Consider the following 23,285-nt stretch of genomic DNA (forward strand, 5'->3'; position numbering starts at 1 on the left):
GCTGTGCAGTGTTAAGAGGGGTGAAAAAGTGGGTATTTCCACCTGCCATCATATACCACAACAGGTAGGTGATTTTACCTTTTTAATTCACGAAGGCTGCAGTCAGATGAAGAGGGAACAACCAGCAAACATAACAGCTGCCAGTCGCTTCTCGAGTACACTTACTCTTAATCATTGGCATATTCAGTAACCAGAGACAGAGATGTGCAACTTCATTTAAAGAACGCCCCAGTGGATGTGAGCACTTGCATGGCCTGATGGTATTCGTAGTTGCATAATAATTCAACTTCAGTGAGTCTGTCATCCAGTTACAATGTTCAAAGTTCAATAATCCACAGTTTGGTGCTGCTCGGTTTCTTTTCAAACTGCTGCAATCTTCAGCCCTCATGACAGGACTACCTCCCGTTAGTTTGGTGATGCCTGATGGCGTCACCACGGGAACCCTGCGCCAACAGCGCAGCTCTTTCCGCAACCGGGCTGACCGCTAAAATCCACATCCAAAGGTTGCCCAAAAGGAAGAACCTCAACAGGTAGGTGATTTTCCCTTTTTAATTCACGAAGGCTGCAGTCACATGAAGAGGGAACAGGCAGCAACCTGGGTGTCTTTTGGAAATTAAAACAAGATCGGGAAACGTACAATCCTGCGAGTGCGTTTTCATTTAAACCACTTAAAAAGTTAATCCCAATCATTGTCAGGGTTTACAGTGTTCCCTATAAATATCGACTCTATGGAATTACATTAAAACAGTTCTGTGGTTAACTTCCAATTATCATTAATTTCTTATAGATCAATCTCAACTCTTTGGTTATTTGGCTTACTTTATCATTTTTATCAAGGTTCATCAGGCTCCTAATTGGAACAACTAATAAATATTGAACTTTGTTGAATGAGAGGTAAATGATTTTGCACAATAGTAAAAAACTGAAGAAAATATGTTATGGCAACTGGTTGACATTTGTTCTTGCCCCAGTGAGGAAAAGGTGTTTACTGCAATAACTAATTCTTTGTAACTTTATAACACTAGACACATTCAAAGTCTGTTGATCTGGCCAACACGTTTATAAATCTAAAACATCTTCATTCTGTGTTTGTTTCCCTTCAGACTGTTCTCTTGAAAGTAAAGTTATTGACCGGGGAACAGAGAATGATGGCAGAAGGTCATCTTGTAAAGATAAAGGATATTCTGAACAGTTCCATGAGAGTGGAAATCTAACATCGAAAAATACATTCATCGGCATCACAAGGAAGGAACCAAGGTAGCTGTTTTTTTTACTTTTAGCACCGCAGACCAATTTTTAGCAACACATTATAACTGATGTAAGATTGGCCTAAAATATTAATTATATTTCCAATAAAAGCCTGTTATGATAACCGTGATCCAGATAATGTGATGAAAAATAATTGTATACATGTGTATATTTTGGTTAGATCGAAGATTGTGTAATAATTTCTCTCCAGGTCACCTGGGAACATGCGTCACCTCTGTAGTTCACGCTTTCTTTATTCCACCATTCACATGCCCGAGCTTAAGTTAAAAAGTAAATTGTAACTTCTTCTGTTCCAAAGGGATATTCGTTTCAGTTTTCTTTTTCGAGTTGTTATTTCGTTCTGTACGTGATGCTGTTCTTATTTTTCTTTGGTGCATCGGTCCTAGGTTGCAATACCTCGGGGTCAAACCGTGCATTGTTGATTGAATGAAGCATCCAGTTGATTAACACACAGGACCTGGCTCTGCTATCTGGGAAATTTGCATGTAGTTGTTTCCTGCCATTATTGGGCAGAAAATCATTGACATTCCCTTTCGCAGATTATGGAGTAAGATTGAAGTTTGGTTCTTTAGACTGCGGGGTGAGGGGGGGGGGGTGCATTGTGTTCTATTGGAGGCAAAAGCAATCCTTGGTAAGAAGGCCGCAGCAACAAAATGGTTCATAGTTTTGCGGGCTAACAGTCTCCCGTAATAGATCAGAAACTGTTGAGAGAAAAAAATGCACAACCTGCTTTTAGAGAGACTAGTCACTTTGGATACAAAAGTTAAGGATCGTTCATTTTTGGATGAATCGCTTACTCAAGCTGTGTCCCGAGGTCTTCAGTAAAATGGAGGGAATCTGTAACTCTAAGGTGTACTCTGTATTTGTAAAGACCACATATAATGTATCAAAGCATCAGTTGGAATGTAGACAGCTCACTTTTCAGTAGCAAATGGGGTGGAGCTCTTCTCGGAGGTCTTGTATCGATTCTGAGTCCTGTTCAATTCAGGTTGCATTAGCGGATGACAGACAACTTGCTAAATTAATCAACACTTATTCATGTTCCTGTAGATAGTTAAAAACGTCCAATGTGAATATGGCATGACCAGGAATATCACAAAAGGACTTTAGTTTGTTCGTCCTTAGCTTTCTGAGTTTCACAAGCTCAAGGTACAGTCTTCAAACGTGTTCTAGGGAACATGAGAAACCTCAGAGTCTTTCTGGGATCTAGCAGACTACTTATGTACAGTGTATTTAATAAGCTCTTTATAATGAGTATTCAATATAGACCTATTCATGGGGCTCAAATGGTCACTAGTCCATATATGCCACTGTTTGATGTGTGAAAAGCCAAAATAAATTAACTCTTTAAATTGTATGTCTGAAGTACCATAGTTCAATCGTTTTTCCCTGGTTTCCAATTCACACCGAAGATAAACATTTAGCATAATTGACTGAAGTGGAAACATGGTCTTTTTTCTCTAAATGTACTCACTCCAGAGTTGTTGATTTTTTAAATTTGTTTGAGGTTATCCTCCTCTCCCCATTTTTAGGTCATGCCTATATACAACATTAGCCGTCTGTTGTCAAAGACTATTTTATACAATACTTTGGCTAATGAGTTCTTCTCAATAAGTCCACCAGGATTTTTCACATTTGATTACCTGGTTTTTGGACTTTAATAGTGAGTGGGTCTCACAAATGGGATTTCACTCACAGTAAATTCATAGTAAATGGGCTGAGTGCAAACCACCACTGTCTGCCTTTCAAGATAAAGCTGCAGCTGCGCAGCTTGGTGAAGAGGCTCCTTATATGTGAACATATGAGCACACTCATCTGCGAGCTGCATGTTTGAGACTACCTTCTTGCACAACCCAGTATCTGCGCACAGGTAGCCTGTCAGTGAAGCAGCTCTTTGGGATTGGTACTGACTTGGGGTAGGCCTACGTGAGTGGGCATTCATGGTGTAGATAGATAGTGCTTACTGAAGATCTGTGACGGTTAAAGAGTATTACATAATATTAAGAAAATCTGCCCTAAAATCCATTATCACCACAGTAGGACTACAGGGTACAGAAGGGTTACCAATGTAGGGTAAACACGCCATATGAAACTTTTAAGATTCTGAACAGTGCTTGATTAAGTTCCTGGGAGTGGAAGAGATGGGGAGGAAATCTAAATCAGCTAATTCGCTTGTCACACTTCTCCTGGGATGGGACAGCCCAGGCCAATTAGAACAAAGGAAAATGGCCTGACCTTTGCAGCCCATACAGGGGAAAGGCTTGCCTTTAACGTTTTCGTGGGAATGGATCAGGCAGCAGTATCAGCTAGGAGCTGAGCTGAGGGTCTCAAGAAAGCTCTTTCAACCTGAAGTTACTATATTGGATTGTCCCAGAATGCTGTGCAAGAGAGCAGAAACAGAGGTGGAGTGATGATATGGCACCACAGGATTAGGCCAGGTGTGTCTGGCCTCTAGAACATTATAATCCTACTTATAAATCCCTGCACAAGGAAGGGATAGATGAGAAGACACTATATATGGGAGCGACAATGGCAAAAGAATGCCCAACTGGAATAGGAAGCCACTTAATGCCCTGCAAGAATAGCTTTTGAGACTTTGATACCAGCTGACCCCCAGGACTAAGAGGGGTCTCCCCAAGGCCAGAGGGACTGTCCTCTGTTTGCCCTCTGAGGACCATTGCGGAGAATGGATCAGCTGGAGGACCCTTTATAGCTCCCCTGTGACTTCTGTGAACTTACTTTTGACTCCACAAGCACAAAGGTTACCCTCAAGAAGCTAGGAGGTTCTGAGACCTTGGTAGTATGGCAGGAAGGATGTTCTGCTGGCTGTCTTTGGAGGAGTTGTGGAAGATGGCCCTGAAGCAGAACAGAGCACAAGTAGTCCAGACAGAGAACATATCTGGTAAATCAAGCAGTAGAAACCCAGCTCCCAATGAAAAGCATGCGGTTAGAGGCCAGGAGGTACAACAAAAAGGTTCCCTGTGGCTAGGGCTAGCCACGAGATGCAAAACGAATCCAAATGTGCATTTAGTGGTCTTATGTGGCCCAAAATACAGCTTAGTCCCCCAGGGAGACAAGGCAGAGAATGGAGCACAAGGTGCTTTGTGGCAATAGCTTCAATTTACCAGGTGGATGGGCAGGGTCTTGAGGTCCACTGCAATCTTCAGTTTTTGTTTACAAAGAGACGGAACCGTCATGGGGACTCCTCTCCAGACTCATTCCTGGCCCTGTGGTTTTCATCCCAGAGGTAGGCTCTTTTTACATTGCCCTGGGAACAAAGACATAGTCAGGAAGGTACCCAGGTCAGGCCTGTTCCCCTGAGGTTGTGAGTGGAGCCCTCCCTGCTCTCACAGGCTCTCCGTGTGGAGAGCCTGTGGGAGAAGAAACATTCTGGCTTCTGTGCCAGCATAGACTATGTCAGTGGGTGAAGAGCTGGCCAGGAAGCATGGAAGTAGGCTCCTCAATCACATACCCTCAGAATGAAAAAAGGCATGTAGGTACCCACATGGAACTGGGACTCCGGAGATAAACAAAAAGAGACTGTTGTGTGAAGCAGCAGGATAAAAGAGCCCGTAGCGAAGAAGCCATTAACAAAATATGCACTACTCCAAAGAATGAGTGCCCCACAAGCCCCTAGGTAACAGCCTTAAGTTTGTATTTTGTGCTTTTTGAGGCCCCCTAAAAGGTCAGAGGCACCACCAACGTTGTATAGTGAGTATGTGAGGGCTGAAATTAGTAAAAATACTAACCCTACCTCTCCCAGGGATTGAATCACTGCCCCTGGGAGAGGTTGGCCTTGATTTCAAGCACTCCTGAAGCTGGAGCTTTTGATCTTGGGCTCTGGTGTGCTGGACTTTTGTGCTGGTCCCCATGAATGTTCAAGCTGTATGATAGCAGTGCATTAAAGACTCAGAGACACATGTTTTATTTAAATTTCAACGCTTTATTGAAAATATCGATATTGGCATGCATGCTTTGAATATTGTTATTGTTCCCATTGATTTTAATGGTGTTGCAATGTTGAATATAACAGATTGCTTCCTTTATTGTAATGGGGGTGTTGTGGGTATATGGTTTTGGATCCACTAGTGGTGTAACGCAAAATCAGGGTGTCACCAAAGGAATTTACATCCACCTGATTGTATATATTGGTAATTCAAAGCACAGTATTTAGCAATGTGTAGATGTGTCATAAAAGTACTGTTCCCCTTTAAAAGAGAAAGCACTGGTTGGACAATGAGTTATTGAGTGTTATTGTTGTAAATCAGTGAGCTGGGATTATTAGCCCATACTACCTTCCCTGAGCAGGCTTTGCCACCCTGAGCGAGTCAAGTGCTCTAATGGGTTATGTAGTTCCAATTAAAAAAACAATTGCATACTCATTACTTGTGAAAGACACATCTTTTACAGCTAATATCCCAATTTCTTAAAAACACCAATACATGGAGAGAGGCTAGGGTCAGCCAGGTTCCATCATTGATTTGCTTTCTTGTCAAAGAAATGTGCTTGCTTCGTATTTGATGAGTTTCTTTCCTTTTCTTCCGTTTGAACCTCATCTGTTGTATAGATGCTTTACATTCCCTTTGAGTGGATGGCTGGAGTTCTTTCACAGCTGATATCGGGGAGGAAATTTGGTCTCAATCACTCCTCTATCTTATTTGCTTACATTTAAAAAAAAAACTTTTTAGGGCAGTTCTGTCCTCGCATTTGCTTGTCCTCTTCACATTCATGCTCCACTTTTCCACCTCCACCTGTCTATTGCTTCCACGCCCTTCCCTAACAATATTTTCCATACTCCTTTTAAAAAAGAAAATTACTTCCTTTTCCAGAACCGGGCAGCAGCACACTGCTATCAATCCATTGGTTTCTTTGATTTTTGTGCTTGCATACAGCTTCATTGTTATTTAATTTACAGCTCATTAATAGTTAATAGCCATCTTCTAACTGTAATATAAACTTAAAATAAAAGACTAACATAGTTGCTGACACGTCATAAAGCACTGGCATGTGTTGCTGTCATGACACATCCACATGCAATGCTGGCCATCTTGGAATGATTTTTGTTTGAGAAACCCATCCTAAGACCACCACTCATGCGTGCACATACACAGTGCTTGATATGTTTTTTCTCAAACAAAAATCATTTCAAGTTTGCCTCCAATGCATGCCTGTGCATTGTCACTGCACTGGCAACTATTTTGAATGATTTTGTTATGTGACAATGCTTAAAAACTAGCATTGGGCAATGCAATAGGATGACACTGACATAAAACCTTTTTTTGACATTTAATTAATATATCTGACATCAGTTATAAGTGTGCTCGGAAGCAATAGTAACAACCAGCAATTAAAATATGTGAATTGTGCCAACTTACATGTTTAAAATGGATTCGCGGATTAAATAGATTTTAGGAAGCAACCGACACTTCAGAATGAAAAGAAATCTATTCTGTGAATCAAAACTATTATTACAAATGATACAAGAATGTTTTTCAGTAGCTACAGTCTTTCAAAATTCAGTTATTAGCAGTGTTTTAAGTGCATTATAAAGATGTATGGCAAATATAGTTTGCAAAAGTATAGTTGTTTATATTATTGTTTTTTAATTATTATTATTGTATTTAAGTATATATTTTAAATCTATATGATGTAGAATTGTGAATAATTATTGTTTATGTTTTGTAATATAGTTGTGAAATTTTTAAGAGGTGTTAAATTTAATTCAATTAATTTTCATGATTTTTAGTACCATGGGTTGTGGGTTTTATGGGGGTATGGGGTGGATAGTAATTTAGTTTTAATTAATTAATAATCAGGTGTGAATTAATATTATTTATTTAATTGATAATTCATTTGTGTGTAAATATACATATATTTAAATTTTAGGTGTGGATTGCGTGGTCTAAAGGGGTGCAGGATGGGAAGTAAATTAATTCTAATTAATTAATAATGAGTTGTTAATTAATATTATTTATTTAATTGATTATTAATTCTGATAATTGTGTAACAATTGTTATATATTTTTATTTTTAGGTGTAGTTTGTAGGGTTTATAGGTGTACAGGGTGGGAAGTAAAATAATTAATGTTTGATTGATAGTAATGATTACATTGTTAATTAATTATGTTAAATATACAATTACCTTTTCGTTAAGTTACATTTTAGGAGCGAGTTGTGTGTTTTGTTGGGGTATATTGTGGGAAGTAAATTAATCAATTAATCATCATTAAGTAATGAATATTTTTTATTTAATGATCATTTGTTTATTGAAATATATTATGTTAATAGTGTAAATAATTCGTTTTTTAAAGTTAAGTTGTAGGTACAGGTTGTGAGTTGTGTAGGGGTATGGGGTAGGATGTAATTAAAATAAAATGTAATACATATTTTTTGTTATTGAATGATGTTTAAATCAAATTATTTATTTAAATTAAACATGTGTTTTTATTTTAATTATAATAATATTTGTAGTTATTTATGATATGCACTTAACATTGAAATATGTATATATTTTATTTAAGTTTTCTACAATAAAATATATTTGTATTTCTTTATTTTGCATATTTATATTGTTATTATATTGAACCTTTTTTTATTTTTATTTGTTTACTATGTTTTTAAATTATTTTATTGTGGCGCACTGACTTGGATGGGAATACAAAATTGTATTCATGCACAATCTAACACTTTCCCACCTTTTGCACTGACTGGAGTTGTATTAGTCAATTTTAACCCACAGCAATCCTACACTTTCCCTACTGTTGCTCAGGCTGGATTTGGAATAGATAGTAGTACCTCTCAGCAATCCAATACTTTCCCTACTGTTGTACTGACTGCAGTGCGAATAGTACATTTTACCCCACTGCAATCCAACACTTTCCCTACTGTTGCACTGACTTGAGTGGGAATAGTAAATTTTACCCCACCGCAATCCAACAGTTTCCCTACTGTTCCACTGGCTGGAGTGGAAATAGTAAATGTGACCCTTCGCAGTCCTACAATTTTGTAATCCAACAGTTATTGGAGTTGGAATAGTACATTTTACCCCTCCGCATTCCACCACTTTACCTACTGTTGCATTGACTGGAGTGTGAATAGTAAATGTGACCCTTCGCAGTCCTACAATTTTGCAAGTGTTGTCCCTGACCCCTGTGTGATGTAACAGTTTTCGTACTGTTAAATTGCATTAAGTGGGAGTGATAAATCTTGTGCATCCCTAATACAACACTTTGTCTACTTTTGGATAACTTGTAGTGGGAATATTATATGTATTAAATGTAAAATTAAATCATTTATTTTATATTGTTACAATTTATAAATATTATGTTTTTGCTCTTTTAAAATTATAACATTTATAATTATTATTGTTTTAATGTGTACAATATTTTTGTCAAATTGTAAGAAATGTATGTTGTTTCCTTTTTTCCTTTTTTTCTTTTATCCCTTCACTGCTAGGCCTCCCGCCTCCCCCCTGCGCTAAGTCGAGACCCAGAAATTGGCCAAAATACAGCAACATTTTTTGGGGGAAATGGGAAGAAAGGGCTTCAGATGAAAGCGTCTGGTTTTTTTCCTTGCAAATGGTATCAAAAAAGGTGTTGTAGTGCTGAAATAACCATCTTCCCAGCTTTCAGGGACAAGCAGACTTTTGTCACTAAACCACATTTGTTACACAGTTTTGGCATTTTTCTGGAACCTTGCCTATTTTTTCTACTTTTTGTTCGGTCACCCTCTTTCCAGTTAATGGTAGAAATGGGTATGAACGCAATAATGGATCCTGGAAAGCTATACATTTTAGACAAGTAGACAATATTCTGAATTCGGCAAAGGGTTATTTGTGTAGATCCTTCAAGGTGTCTTTATAGAAATGAACAATAGAATATGGGAAAAATTGAAAATTAGTTGAAATAAACAGCCATTTGTGTCAACATTTTCAACTGTAACTTCTTCTGATTATGACAACTGTTTAAAAGTAATATACCATTACATCTACTGGACCTTTCGGGTTGTGGGGATATATAGTAAGTAAGGGCATAGTGCTCCGCTCGGTCCATGGACTGTGCGTAGTGTTGCCTACTTCGCACTCCGCGAAGTAGGCGTAGTAGGCAGACTACGCACACGCCATGGAGGAGCGGAGTTGCCCGCCACCCGCCTCCCTCCCGCCCTCTTCTAAATACCCTTATAATCATTAAAAGCATTGTTAAAGTAATGAAAAAGACTTACCTGAGATGCAGTGTCCCGAGGCTCCCTCTTCCTGGTTTATCGACGACTTCTTCCTCACAAATGCGCATGCACGGGTGCCCTCGCATGTGAATTTCTTGTTACTTGACCCCTGATGGACTTAGCACCTGGTGAGCGCTTTACTTTTTACCCTGAAGAGAAGTGTGTGTGCTCTGCAGCGCTGGGCTGCTAGAGCATCCAGAGGGGTTCCTAGCCTGGGCATTCCCATGCACAGCATAAGGAGACTGGGTGCCTACCCCGCAGTGGCTGTTTCTTGGAGCGGGTTCCCACCCCGCGATTGCAGCCGCCTCGGTGGTATGTGCCTTTACAAGTGGGTGCCCACCCCTCATTAGTAATTTCCATTTGAGATCAGAGGGTGCGCATACTGCTTATTGCTCCAAAGAGCGGGTGACCACCCCGCAATCGTCTTGTGGAGGTGGGTGCCCACCCCACATTGTTGCCGAAGAAGAATCACCGCCGCAGCCCGATTCAGCGCCGCACCGGGAATGCGACCCGGAAGTCAGGCGCGTCCGCCTGGCTATGGGCGGGGCCTGTCACGCATGTCCGGAAGGAAGGTGGCGGAGTTACCGGACTGAGCAGGGGCTCCTGTGAGCTGTTGGGAGCCCCCATGCAGAGGAAGTGAAGCCAGAAGCGATGGGGTCTATGTGGGGCTCCTGTGAGGAGAGGGAGAGCCCTGCACCTTTTCTGAAGTCCCCCCCAAAGTCCCGAGAGGCCCAGGAGGAGTGAATGGCCCATACACGGAGAGCTGTTCCTGTGACCAGCTGTGCGTGGTGCCTGAAGGGGACCGGAGTATGAGAGCCGGTGAGTGAAGGGTCTATGTGTTGGTGCTGTAGTCCTGAGCAGTCCCGCTGTTGTGCGCCGCCCCAACGTTGGGGGGGGGCAATTTTTTTCCAGGAGCCCCAGTGGGGTTCCCAAGGGCCAGTGGTGCACTGGCCTCCCTCCGGATAGCATTTTACAGTTGCCCTGTTTGACATTGGGCAACTGCAGCTGTCGGGCAATATTTGTTTTTAGAGGGCCCATAGGGGCCCGTGCCCCTTCCAATTTTGGCTATATTTTCAGCTGCCCCACTTGCTAGAGGGTAGTTGCCCCTAAGGAGGCCAATTTTATATAAAGAGAGGCCCAGTGGGGCCAAAGGGGCACAGGTGTGCCCATTCCCTTTGCTTATTACAGCTGCTCCGCCTGATAGAGGGCAGCAGCAACGTTTTGGGCAACATTTGTTGGAAAGAGTCCCAGGGGGGCTCACGAGGCACAGTCGTGTCAGGGCCCTTGTTACTTGTCCCCAGCTGTGCCGAACCAGCGCGGGCAGCTGCAGAGGTTTGCACATTTACTCAGGAGGCACAGTGAGTGCCAGTGAGGATCACAGCTGCCCGGCTATTAGCGGGCAGCTGCTACGTTTAGGCCAGGGTGTAGTGAGGAGTCCCAGGAAGGGACCCAGGAGGCACCATGGTGCCAGCACATTGCGCACTTTTAGCTCTAGCTGCAAGTGGCAGCTTAACGCCCTGATATTCTGGACAGAGGGCATTTGAGCCCCAGAAAAGGCCAGCTGGCCTGAGGTCATTGTGAGTGAGAGGGGTAGAGCACCAGGCTTATGCACCCTGTTTTTATGCCTCTAGTGACTCATGAGGTTATGGCATAATGTGTTTATGCTGGTGAGGCCTAGTGCGTAATGTGTTTATGCTTAGGAGGGTGTCTATGCTGTTGAGGTTTGGGCATAATGTGGGTTTAGGCTACCATGATAATGCTGAGGTCATTAGGATACCAGTAGTGACTGGTTGTGCTTTGAATTTACTTACCTGCATTTTGATAGTTCTGACCGTTGCCTGATTGGCCAGGTCCTGCATATAATCCCCTGTGAATATTGCCCGTGCCAGTTGGCACAGTGTAAATGTGTGATTATGTTTCTAATGTGTTTATGTCAATACAAAGGTTATTTTTGATATATGTGGAACTTCTTTTGTAGTGTGCCTAGTGTGTTGCTGCTGTGTGTGTGTGTTGCGCAAATGCTTTACACATAGCCTCTGAGATAAGCCTGACTGCTCGTGCCAAGCTACCAAGGGGGTGAGCATAGCTTTGGCGCAAGCCATAGCCAACCAGAAATTCCATTTCTAACAAGGCCCACGTACCCGCGACAGGCAAGGGCCCAAAACGTATTGAGGCGACATCAAAATTGATCATCACAAAGTGACCTGGTTTTGCAAGGGGGGTCATCTCTTTTTTTTTTGCCCCATACTCGGCGGCCAGCTAGGGAAACCTACAAAACCCACACATTTAGGAAAACTAGACAACCGGGAAATTCCATGGAGGTATGGCTTGCGTGGACCCCCAACTCGTGTGGGAGGCCCAAGTACCCGCGACAGGCAAGGGCCCAAAATATATTGAGGCTACTTCAAAATTGCCTATCACAAAATTACCACAAACCTGCTCCCTGGTCGCCTCGAAGCGCACCAAAGGAGTCTTCTCCTGCCGGAACTGCAGTTTCCCCAGCATCCAGCCCGCCAACCCACCTACCAAAGAACCCAACTACCTCAGATGCATCCTTCTCAAAACCTGCTACGCACGCAAACACGCAGTCGAACTCTGGGACCTACTGGACTCCAACACCCCAGATGTCGCGTTCCCGTCGAAGACCTAGCTGAACTCCTTCTCGGCACCCGACATCGCCATAGCCATCCCGGAATGCTACAAGATCCCCAGCAAGGATCGCACCAACGGAGTAGGAGGAGAAATCGCCATCATCCACAGGAACACTCTCAAAATCTCAACAAACACAGACGACACCCCCAACACCTGCACTTCCAAATCCACACTGACTCCAACACCACCCTCAGAGGAACCCTTGTCTACAGACCCCCTGGACACCAACCACAGCTCAGCGACTCCATCGCCACCTTCGTCAGCACACACGCCCTCGCCTCCACGGACTACATCCTCCTCGGGGACCTGAACTTACACCTCTTGAACAACAACGACTCCAACGCTTCCACCCTGATTGACAACCTCACCAACCTCGGACTCAGACAACTCGTCACAACACCCACCCACTCTGCGGACCATATGCTTGACCCCATCTTCACCGTAAGCCCCCACGTCTCCTTCAACCACACCACCGAACTTCACTGGACCGACCATCACTGCATCCAATTCACCTTCTGGAAACCCACCACGCACTACCGCACTCAACAGTTCCCCCGCCGCTGCTGGAACAAAGTCACCGAGGACCAGCTATTCACTACCCTCGCCCGGAGCCCACCTGTAGATCTGACCGAGTCTGACGCTGCAGCCCGCAACCTCAGACAGTGGACCGACAACTGCGCCAACACCCTTACCCCCGCTCAAGAAACCCTGCAACAACCACACCAGAAATAAAGCAAAGTGGTTCTCCGAAGACCTCCAGACCTCCAAACAAGCATGCCGAAAGCTAGAGAAGAACTGGATCCATGAACGAACACCGGAAAGCTATGCAGCCCACAAGAACGCCACCCGCAGTCACCACCACCTCATTAGATCGCCAAATGGGCCTCTTTCAAAGACCGCCTAGACAACAATGCACACAACAGCAAAGAGCTCTTCAACGTCGTGAAGGTACTCTCCAACCCCAGCTCCAACACCAACGACATCTCACCTACACAAGACCTTTGCGACTCACTAGCCTCCTTCTTCCACCGCAAGATGGCAGACATCCACAACAGCTTTGATGCCGCGACCGCCCCGGCAACCACCGAGACCCCCGCCCCCAAGACCACCACCCGCACCTACCGCCTAACCTCCTCGATCAACAGTAACGACAATGACTCCCTGAAGATCATGAACTCCATCCACTTCAGATCCCTGTCAGACCCATTCCCACACCACATCTTCAATAAAGCCAGCACCACCATCGCACCCCATCTCCGGAAAGCCATCAACATCTCCTTCGAGATAGCAACCTTCCCGGAGAGCTGGACGCACGCCGAGATCAACGCCTTACTCAAGAAACCCAAGGCGGACCCCAAGGACCTCAAGAACTTCCTACCCATCGCCCTGCTCACGGTTCCGGCGAAGGTCATCGAGAAGGCTGTCAACAAACAACTGACCAGATTCCTCGAGGACAACAGCATCCAGGACCCGTCCCAGTCTGGGTTCCGCAGCAACCACAGCACCAAAACTGCCCACATCGCCCCCACCGACGACATCAGGACCCTGCTAGACAATGGAGAAACCGCAGCCCTCATCGTCCTGGACCCGTCAGCCGCCTTCGACACGGTCTTCCACCGCACACTACGAACATGCCTCCATGACGCTGGATCCAAAAGAAGGCCCTGGACTGGACCACCTCCTTCCTCTCTGGTAGAACACAAAGCGTCTGCCTCCCCCCTTCCGCTCCGAAGCTACCGAGATCAGCTGCGGAGAACCCCAGGGCTCATCCCTCAGCCCAACGCTATTCAACATCTACATGGCACCACTCACCCACGTCGCCTGACTGCATGACCTTCACATCATCTCCTACCCCGATGACACCCAGCTGATCCTCTCCCTCACCAAAGACCCCTTGACCGCCAAAACCAACCTCCATGATGGAATGAAGGCCGTCGCCGAATGGATGAGAAACAGCCGACTGAAGCTGAGCTCAGACAAGACAGAGGTCCTCATCCTCGGATCCACTTCCTCAGACTGGGTTGATGCCTGGTGGCCGACTGCACTAGGAACTGCTCCAATGCCCACTGACCACACACGCAACCTAGCGGTCATCCTCGACTCGACCCTCTCCATGACAAAACAGGTCAACGCCGTCTCTTCCTTCTGCTTCAATACCCTCCGCATGCTCTGCCGGATCTACAAGTGGATCCCCACCGAAACGAGAAGGACGGTCACCCAGGCCCTCGTCAGCAGTAGACTGGACTACAGAAACGTCCTCTACGCCGGAGCCTCGGCCAAACTCCAGAAACGGCTCCAATGTTTCCAGAACGCCTCCACATCCCTTGCCTCAGCCACATCACACCCCACCTGAGAGACCTGCACTGGTTCCCCGTCAACAAGAGGATAACCTTCAAGCTCCTCACCCACGCACACAAGGCACTCCACAACACTGGACCAGCGTACCTCAACAACCGACTCAGCTTCTAGACCCCCACCCACCAGTTCTGCTCCACCAGCCACGCCCTCGCCACTGTCCCCCGTATCCGTAGAGTGACCGCCGGCAGCAGATCTTTCTCCCACCTCGCCGCCAAGACTTGGAACACCCTCCCCATCCGCCTACTGCAAACCCAAGACCTACTGGCCTTCAGAAGACTCCTAAAGCCCTGGCTTTTTTAACAGTAGCAGCACTCCATCTCCCCTCAGCGCCTTGAGACCCAACGGGTAAGTAGTGCCCTTTACAAATGATTGATTGATGGATTGATTGACCTGGTTTTGCAAGGGGGGTCACCTGGGATTTTGGCCCTGTGCTCAGTGGCCAGCTAGGGAAACCTACCAAACCCACACATTTCTGAAAACTAAACACCCGGGGGATTCCAAGGAGGTATGGCTTGCATGGATCCCCCAACACTTTCTGACCAAGAATCCCCTGTACCCTCACATGTAGCTGAAAAAATCTTTTTTTTCACAGATTTTTGTGTGTGGGAAAGTTGTGGCATCACCGGTCTGCACAAATTACCTACCACCCAGCATTCCCCCAGGTCTCCAAATAAAAATGCTGCTTCACTCGTGTGAGAGGCCTAAGTACCCGTGACAGGCAAGGGCCCAAAAGTTATTGAGGCGACAACAAAATTGCCTATCACAAAACAACCTGGTTTTGCAAGAAGGGCCACCTGGGTTTTTGGTCCTGTGCTTGGTGGCCAGCTAGGGAAACCTACCAAACCCACAAATTTCTGAAAACTAGACACCCGGGGGATTTCAGGGAGATATGGCTTGCATGATCCCCCAACGTTTTCTTACCCAGAATCCCCTGCAAACCTCAAATTTTGCTGAAAAAATCACTTTTTCCAAACTTTTTTGTGTAGGAAAGTTGTGGCATCACCGGGCTGAAACAAACTTCCTACCAACCAGCGTTCACCCAGGTCTCCCAATAAAAATGGTGCCTCACTTGTGTGGGAGGCCTAAGCACCCACGACAGGCAAGGGCCCAAAACGTATTGAGGTGACATCAAAATTGCCTAGCACAAAACCACCTGGTTTTTCAAGGGGGGTCACCTGGGTTTTTGGCCCTGTGCTCAGCGGCCAACTATGGAAACCTACCAAACCCACATATTTCTGAAAACTAGACACCCACGGGATTCCACGGAGATATGGCTTCCATGGATCCCCCAACGATTTCTTACCCAGAATCAGCCTTGGGGGGCAGAAAGACTGTGGCTATTCTTATGGAGGAGGGGTGGGGGCTTTGGGATGCCCATTCTGGGAAGCCCCCTCCCCTATTAATAAAAAAGCCAGCATAATCACTGGCTACTAGTGGACTTTCTGTTCTGGGGGGCAGATCAGGGCCTACTGCCCCCAAATGCCTCCTGGGTGGCAGAAAGGCTGTTGCATCTTTTTTTTGGGGGGGGGGGGGTAGGGGCATTGGCATGCCCATTGTGGGCAACCCCCACCACAAACTTTATTAAAAAAAATCCCTGGTGGCTTGTGTTCCTTTTGTTCAACCCGGGGGGGGGACAGATAAGGGGTCAGAAAGTCTGTTTAATTTTTTTCATTTTTTGTTGGGGGTGCGGGCCTTGACATGCCCATTCTGGGGGACCATGACATAAAAAAATCCCTGGCTCTTAGTGGGCTGTCTGTCGTCCCCCCCCCCCCGGGGGGCAGATCAGGGGCTATTGCCTCCATCTTCCTCCTGGAGCTCCTGGAGGCGCAGCAATTCTTTAGTTTTCTATGGGGGTAGGGTGAGGGTATTTGCATGCCCATTCTGGCCAGCTCCCACCCCGGGCATATAAAAAAATAATCCCTGGTGTCAAGGGTGCTTTCTGCCCCCACGGGGACAAATTGGGGTCTCCTGCCCCCATCTCCCCCCAGGGGGGCAGAAAGACTGGAGTTCTGGTGGGGGTGAGGGGTGGGGGCATTGGCATGCCTATCTTTCCCTCCCCTAAATTATTTATAAAAAAGAAAACCCTGGTGTCTAGTGGGCTTTCTGGCCCCTGAGGGGTGGAGTTTGGGGGCTATCATCCCCATCTGCCCTCAAGGGGGGTAGAAAGGCTGTTATTGTGGAGGGTTGGGGGCTTTGGTGTGCCCACATTGTGCAGTCCTCATCCTTAATTTACATATTAAAATAAATCCCTGGTTTCTATTGGGCTTTCTGCCCCCCAGGCAGAAAGACTGGAATTTTGTGCGGGGAGGGGTGGGGGCATAGGCATGCCCATATTTGGCAGCCCTCACCCCTAATTATAATTTTCAAAAAACATCCCTGGTATCTAGTGGGCTTTCTGTCCTCCTGGGGGAGCAGAAAGACTGTGATTTTACAGCCGGGGGAGGAGGCATTGGCATGCACATATTGGGCAGCCCCTTCCCTAAATAATTTTTTTAAAATCCCTGGTATCTATTTGGCTTTCTGCCCCCCAGGGGACAGATTGGGGTCTACTGCCACATCTGCCCCCCCCTAGAGGGGGCAGAAAGACTACATTTGTCCAAAATAATATGGAGGATCAAAGGCCCTTGCCCAAGGGCCGCTCCCCCCTCTCTGGTGCCTAGTGGGTGGATCCCTGCACCATACTCTTCCACCGGCACCCGCTAGTACAGAGACTACAACACTGATTGCATAGGGTCCTACTTAGCTTGACCATCCAGTAAGAAGCCTCCTGCACGGCACCAGCACCCCTACCTAGGAGAGACAAAGACACCTTGCCCATTAAGAAGTCTCCGTAGACGACAAAGCGGAGACCGTCCTCCAGCCCCACACAGTGACCGACCAAGAGAAAATGAGACAGCGCTGGTAAAAGCTAACCTCCCCCTCTAAACAACATGGGGAAAGACCATGCTCCGAGGCCAGCTGCAATGCAAATGCAAATCAAGATGGACCAGTTCACTACGAGTTAACCTGGACCCACAGAAGGTGCCGTGGGAAAACCTGCCCTCCCTGAGGGGGAACATACCACAATCCTGCAAGCTATCAGTATATCACAGGCCTCAGTTGAAAACAAAATCGGTGAGGTCCGAGTAGACATGGCCTTCTTCCGACAAGACCTTTGTACTGCTACGGCTTGCATCTCTGAAGCAGAATCCCGTATTTCCACGGTTGAAGATGGCATTATCCAATTGAAAGAACAGGTAACCCACCTACAGATCCACACCAAAGAGTTGCACAGAAGGGCCGAGGACCCCGTAAACCGGTCAAGGCTGAACAATCTCCGCCTGGTGGTATTTCCCGAGAGACGGAACAAGGTCAAATGGCAACCTTCATAGAAAAATGATGGGAGTCATGGATGCCACAAGACGCGGTGGAGAGGGCTCACTGTTCCCTGGCACCAAGGCCACTGCCCGGTGCTTTACACAGGCCAATCAGTGCCAGGATCCTTAATTTTAGGGACAGAGACGCAATCCTGCGGTGGGCCTCAGCCCAAAACACTTTGACCTATCAGAACCACACTATAATGATTTTTCCAGATTACAAAAGGAGGTTCAGGCTCAACGGTCCTCATACATTGAAGTCAAACTAAAGTTACGTGCCTGCGGTCTCCAGTACAGGCTACTCTTCCCAGCCCGTCTCCAGGTCATAATTCAAGATAAAACACAATTCTTCGAATCCTTGGAGTCAACCTGGACCTGGCTGACCGAAGAACACCCTCTCAAGTCTCGGACCACGTCTTCACCGTCGAGACCTCAGACTGAAGCAGTCCTGCCGCCCTCCCCTAGAGCACGTGGAAGACGCACACGGTCACACAGGGGTCATGGTACTTGCAGAGACACATCAAGATCACCCATCTTTGCCATCCCAGACCCCAGGAATCAAACCAGCCGACAGGTTCTCAATCCCAACATCAAAACGGCCCCTTGGAATGCCGAGCCATCGAGGGAAGCCCCCCGAGGACTCTGGGCACTGAATCCACTGACACAGACTTTTCCTGAAGCCCAGCGATCTTAAAGAAAATGGCCCAATCCAGAGACAATGACAAGATGCCTAGTCTCCATCTGGAACTCGAGACAGGTGTCCCATCGAACTATAACATTCAGAGAAATATGCCAATGTTTTGGACACATCCGGATCAAGAGAGGGGTCCTCCACGCAACTACTAAGCTAAGCATTTTAGTTTAGGCTGTTAATTTGGAATTTAATAGGCTGACAGATGCCTTTGTTCCAGAATTATAGGGTGGGAGGAGGAGGTGGGGGAGGGTTGGGACCGTTGTCCTATATTTTTGTTCATACTGTTAAATGTTTACAGCACTCCATCCCTTCACTAGGGCAAATACATAACAGTCACACAAACTAGAAGAGTGAAGTCTAGGTCACAATCGCTCGTAGTCTAACCCATTCCCCCAGAGGGACTGAAGCCCCATACTCTCCTGGCTCCACACATAGATCATGACACATAGGTTAAATAAGGGTAACCCCCTCTGAGTTCTGTCATGGAAAGTCAATGGTATGCTCCACAGAATCAAACAAACAGCAGTCCTGAGGCATGCCCAAAGGCACACTAGATCAAGAAACTCACCTCCTGGGGTACCATTGCTCCTTCCTCGCAAGGTATGGGTTCAACAGAGTATGGCACTTCGGTTTCGAATGGGGCTCACAGGGGTTGCGATCCTCCTGAGGCGAAGCCTTCTCTTTGTACCCACCCACGTCACTAGTGACTCTCAAGGCCAGTTCGAGGCCCTAACTGGGTTGTTAGGAGGGAACACTCTCAACCTAATATCCATATATATCCCGCCTGCCACGCTCACATCATCACTTAGACAGCTTACTAATATTGTATCCACCCTGTCCCTGAGTGAGACAGTGATAGGTGGTGACTTCAACACAGTCATGCACCCAGACCTCGAGACCACAGGCATACCCTCCTTTGGTAGGATGTCACTCACAAAACGACTAACAGAGAGTATCTGACATCAATATCCTTCCCCAAGGTATCTCAGACCCTTCACCCCTTGCCCTTTACCTGGGTGACCCCTCTGACACACTTCACTCCATCTGGAGGCTGAACGCCTGGCTCCTCCAGAACAAAGATATCACAAAAGCGATTGGGGAGGAACCAAGACAATACTTCCTTACTAATCAGGACTCTGTCCCCTCTCCAGGTACCCTCTGGGAAGTGGGTAAGACCACTATTCGTGGCTTTGCCAGGGGCCAACGGAAGGCACAGCGACTACCCAGGCCAGCCAACTTTCCCTCCTTGAGGCACAGGCAACTTGCCTGGAGAGGAACACAACTGAGGCATCAGACGATTTTTCGGAAAGGTAACTCACGATGCTTTGGGAAGAGATTAAACAAATCTAGTTAGTATCAGCTAAGCTGCTATGGAGATCCTCCTTTACCCGAGTGTATGGTTGGGGCGACACCAACGGGAAAATATTGCACAGGCTGGCATCATATCCATTAGCAAACCGTATAGTTCTCGAGGTCCGGGACCTCTCCTGAGCCATACACCATATGCTAGCCGCAATAGTCCAGGCTTTCGCCAACTACTATTCCCGGCTTTACTCAGCCCAAAGGACGAAGCCTTGCTTCTCTATCTAACTAACGTGGGAGTGGTTCGTCTTCTCCGCCTCACCGCGGGCGAGGCGGCTGGCTCAGATCTCCCCTTCACCCCAGAGGAAATGAGTTATGCATATCTCCTCCATATTAGCAAAAAGAACAATTGATGGACAGGATGCAGAACAATGTCATACATTCACCCCATTACAGAGATCTGGGCCTAAATCCATTGTTTTTTTGATCACCATGCCATTCCAATTTGGACCCAGCCATATGCAAATCAGTCTTGACCCTGCCCCAATGGGAACAGTCCAGCTCGAACTGCCATGCCAGGTCCTCCCTGGACTGGAAACAAGCATAGCAGCAGGGAAAACGCCGGGCCTTATTCCCGCAAGAATACTATGCTACATACCGAGACATTTTGATCCACCAACTCCTCCCTCTTTTCCAAGATGTCACAGATACAGAGGCATTCCCCCCCAAAACGGATGCAGCAAGCATTGTCGTCATCCCCAAGATTCAAACACCCTCACATGCCTGCACGGACTTCCGTCCAATCTCACTAATCAACATGGAGGTAAAGATATACGCCTCGATAGTGTCCCAACACTTACGACCATCTCTCAGTAAACTGGTCCATCCAGATCAATGCAGCTTCATGCTGGATCGTAGTACAAGACATTTTCTACGGTGTCTACACCAGGCCCTCGCGAATCGCCAGTCACTCACCCCCTATCCAGCGCTCCTCCTAGTCGATTTTGGAATCAATCAATCAGAGTACTTGTAAAGCACGCTACATACCTGTGAGGGTCTCAAGGCGCTGGGGGGGTGCCGCTACTGTTCGAAGAGCCATGTCTTGAGAAGTCTTCTGAAGGTGAGTAGGTCTTGGGTCTGCTGTAGGTGGGTAGGGAGGGTGTACCAGGTCTTGGCAGCGAGGTAGGAGAAGGATCTGCTGCCGGAGGTCGTTCGTTGGATGCGGGGGACAGCGGCGAGGGTGAGGCTGGCGGAACGGAGCTGGCGGGTGGGGGTGTAGAAGCTGAGTCCGCTGTTCAGGTAGGCTGATCTGGTGTTGTGGAGTGCTTGTGTGCGTGGGTGAGGAGCTTGAAGGTGATCCTCTTGTCAATGGGGAGCCAGTGAAGGACTCTCAGGTGGGGGGTGATGGCGGGGGACAGTTGATAGGCAATACCTGGACGACGTGTTAGCCGTGGGTCAGGGACAGCAGTTCCGCTGCTTCGTCCGTGTCCTATACTCCAAACCAAGAGCGAGAGTACTCATAAATGGAGCTCTCTCAGAGGCAATCCCGATTAGAAGGGGTCAGGCATAATGACCTTATCCAGGGCTGGAAATGGAAGCACCACCGCATTGACAAAATCACCTTCTACGCAGACGACGTGCTGCTCTTTCTGGCTACCCGGCCCAGTTCGGACCTAGGTACCTCCAAGTTCTCCATGCCTTTGAACAGGTATCAGGCCTACGTCTAAACTCCACCAAATTGACCTTGGTACCCCTTCAACTCTCAAGCGAATGTTTCGACTGGCAATTCACCATTCCCATCAGGTGGCAGTCGTTCAAATACATTGGTACGAATTGGAACCCCACTGATCAAGAAAGCTAAAGAGGATCTCCGAGGATGGCAAACCTTACCACTTAACCTGCTGCGTAGAGTGGCACTTTTTAAAATGATCCTCCCCTGTTTCATATACATTATCCAAAACACCCCATTCCACTTCCTACGAAGCTAGTTTAGAGAATTAGACAGCAACTCCACAAAGTTCCTAAGGGGAAACATGAGACCGCGTATAGCTCTCGCCCACAGCCAGATCCCACCCTTTGTTGGGGGCATGGGCATGACTGATCTCTATCTATATATAGCCACTGACTGCTCGTCCTACATGATTGGTGTAATGGCAGCTGGTCTGATCCAGCATACAGGACCGAATTAAGGGAATTGCGATTTCCACAAATCCAGGTAATGTTGTATGAAGGCCCAGAGCCCTACCATCGGTGACTTGAGCGGTCCTCCTGGCATGGCGCTTGGCCTTATGTCACACTTTGTGGGACAACAAATTGACCCAACAAACACCGCTTTGGAAGGGCATTTGGTTGGAGAAGGTGGGAGCTTTTGAGGAATTCAAGGGGTGGGACCTTATTGGTATTTCACAATTGGGTGATGTATGGGTGGGGGACCACATACAATCATTCCAATATCTACAGAACCGCTACACCCTCAACTCTTCACAATTTTACAGATATTTACAGTTATGTCACGCCGTCAGTACACACCTATTGACTGGCAATACACTTCTAGAACTCAGTCCAGCGGAAGCACAGATCATGATGGGGAACTTAGGTAAGGGAGGGGTGTTGCAGATATATCGCTCCTTAACCAACTCTTGACTCGCTCGACACCGCTGGGAGGGGTGGCTGTGTCCCCTCGAGGATGAAGACCGGGTTGACGCCTTAATGGCCCACAAGACCGTTACCAGCTGAGCTAAGCTCCGCTTAATCCAGCTATATTATCTTCATAATGCCTAACTAACCCCAGATCGCCTTTATAAGGCAGGTCTGCTATTCTCACCATCCTGTACGTGCTGTGGAAGGGAACCATATGACCTTTATTATATGGTCTGGTCCTGCTCCCCCTCTCACTCCATACTGGGAATCACTGGAATACAAACTTATGGTATCCTGGGTTGGGAGGTGCCACACAACCCCTTGAACCTCATCCTAGGAGTCATGGATGGCCTAGACGGATCCAAGGCAGACAGGCTCTTCCTAGGTACCGCCACCACCATGGCCAGATGAGACATTGCTGCGGCAGGGCAACAGTCTGACCCCCCCAAGCTTAACAAAATGGTGAAAAGGCGTAGACTTGTCTGCAGAGCAAGAGAAGCCCTTGTTCGAAGTCAGGGGATGCCCAGCCAAACACTCAAAGTTCTTGGGCAAGTGGTTGAACCAATTGGGATGAATCGGTTTTCTGTCTCTTCTCTGACTTTGATTACATTGATAATATGTTTTAAAAATGGATCAACATGTATGTTTGCGCATAACAAAATAAATAATTTGCCACTGTCCCAATTACTATTGTTTACCTAAGCTGTAAGGTTTTTTGTGTATTCAAAAATTAATAAACGTGATTATCAAAAAAAATATATATCTTCTGATTCTTGTAACTATTTTGTGTTGCTT

General features: G+C 46.7%; 1 protein-coding gene across 1 annotated transcript in view; it reads left to right on the forward strand.

Moving 5' to 3' along the window:
• LOC144826132 (protein unc-13 homolog B-like) overlaps positions 1–23,285 on the forward strand; it is a 325,746-nt gene that overhangs the window by 295,164 nt on the left and 7,297 nt on the right. The window contains exon 6 of the mRNA XM_078684528.1: positions 1,104–1,257. Coding sequence (XP_078540654.1) covers positions 1,104–1,257 — 154 coding nt within the window. The remainder of the gene's footprint in view (positions 1–1,103; positions 1,258–23,285) is intronic.

The sequence above is a fragment of the Lissotriton helveticus genome, chromosome 3_2, assembly GCF_964261635.1.
Source record: "Lissotriton helveticus chromosome 3_2, aLisHel1.1, whole genome shotgun sequence".
NCBI lineage: Eukaryota > Metazoa > Chordata > Amphibia > Caudata > Salamandridae > Lissotriton > Lissotriton helveticus.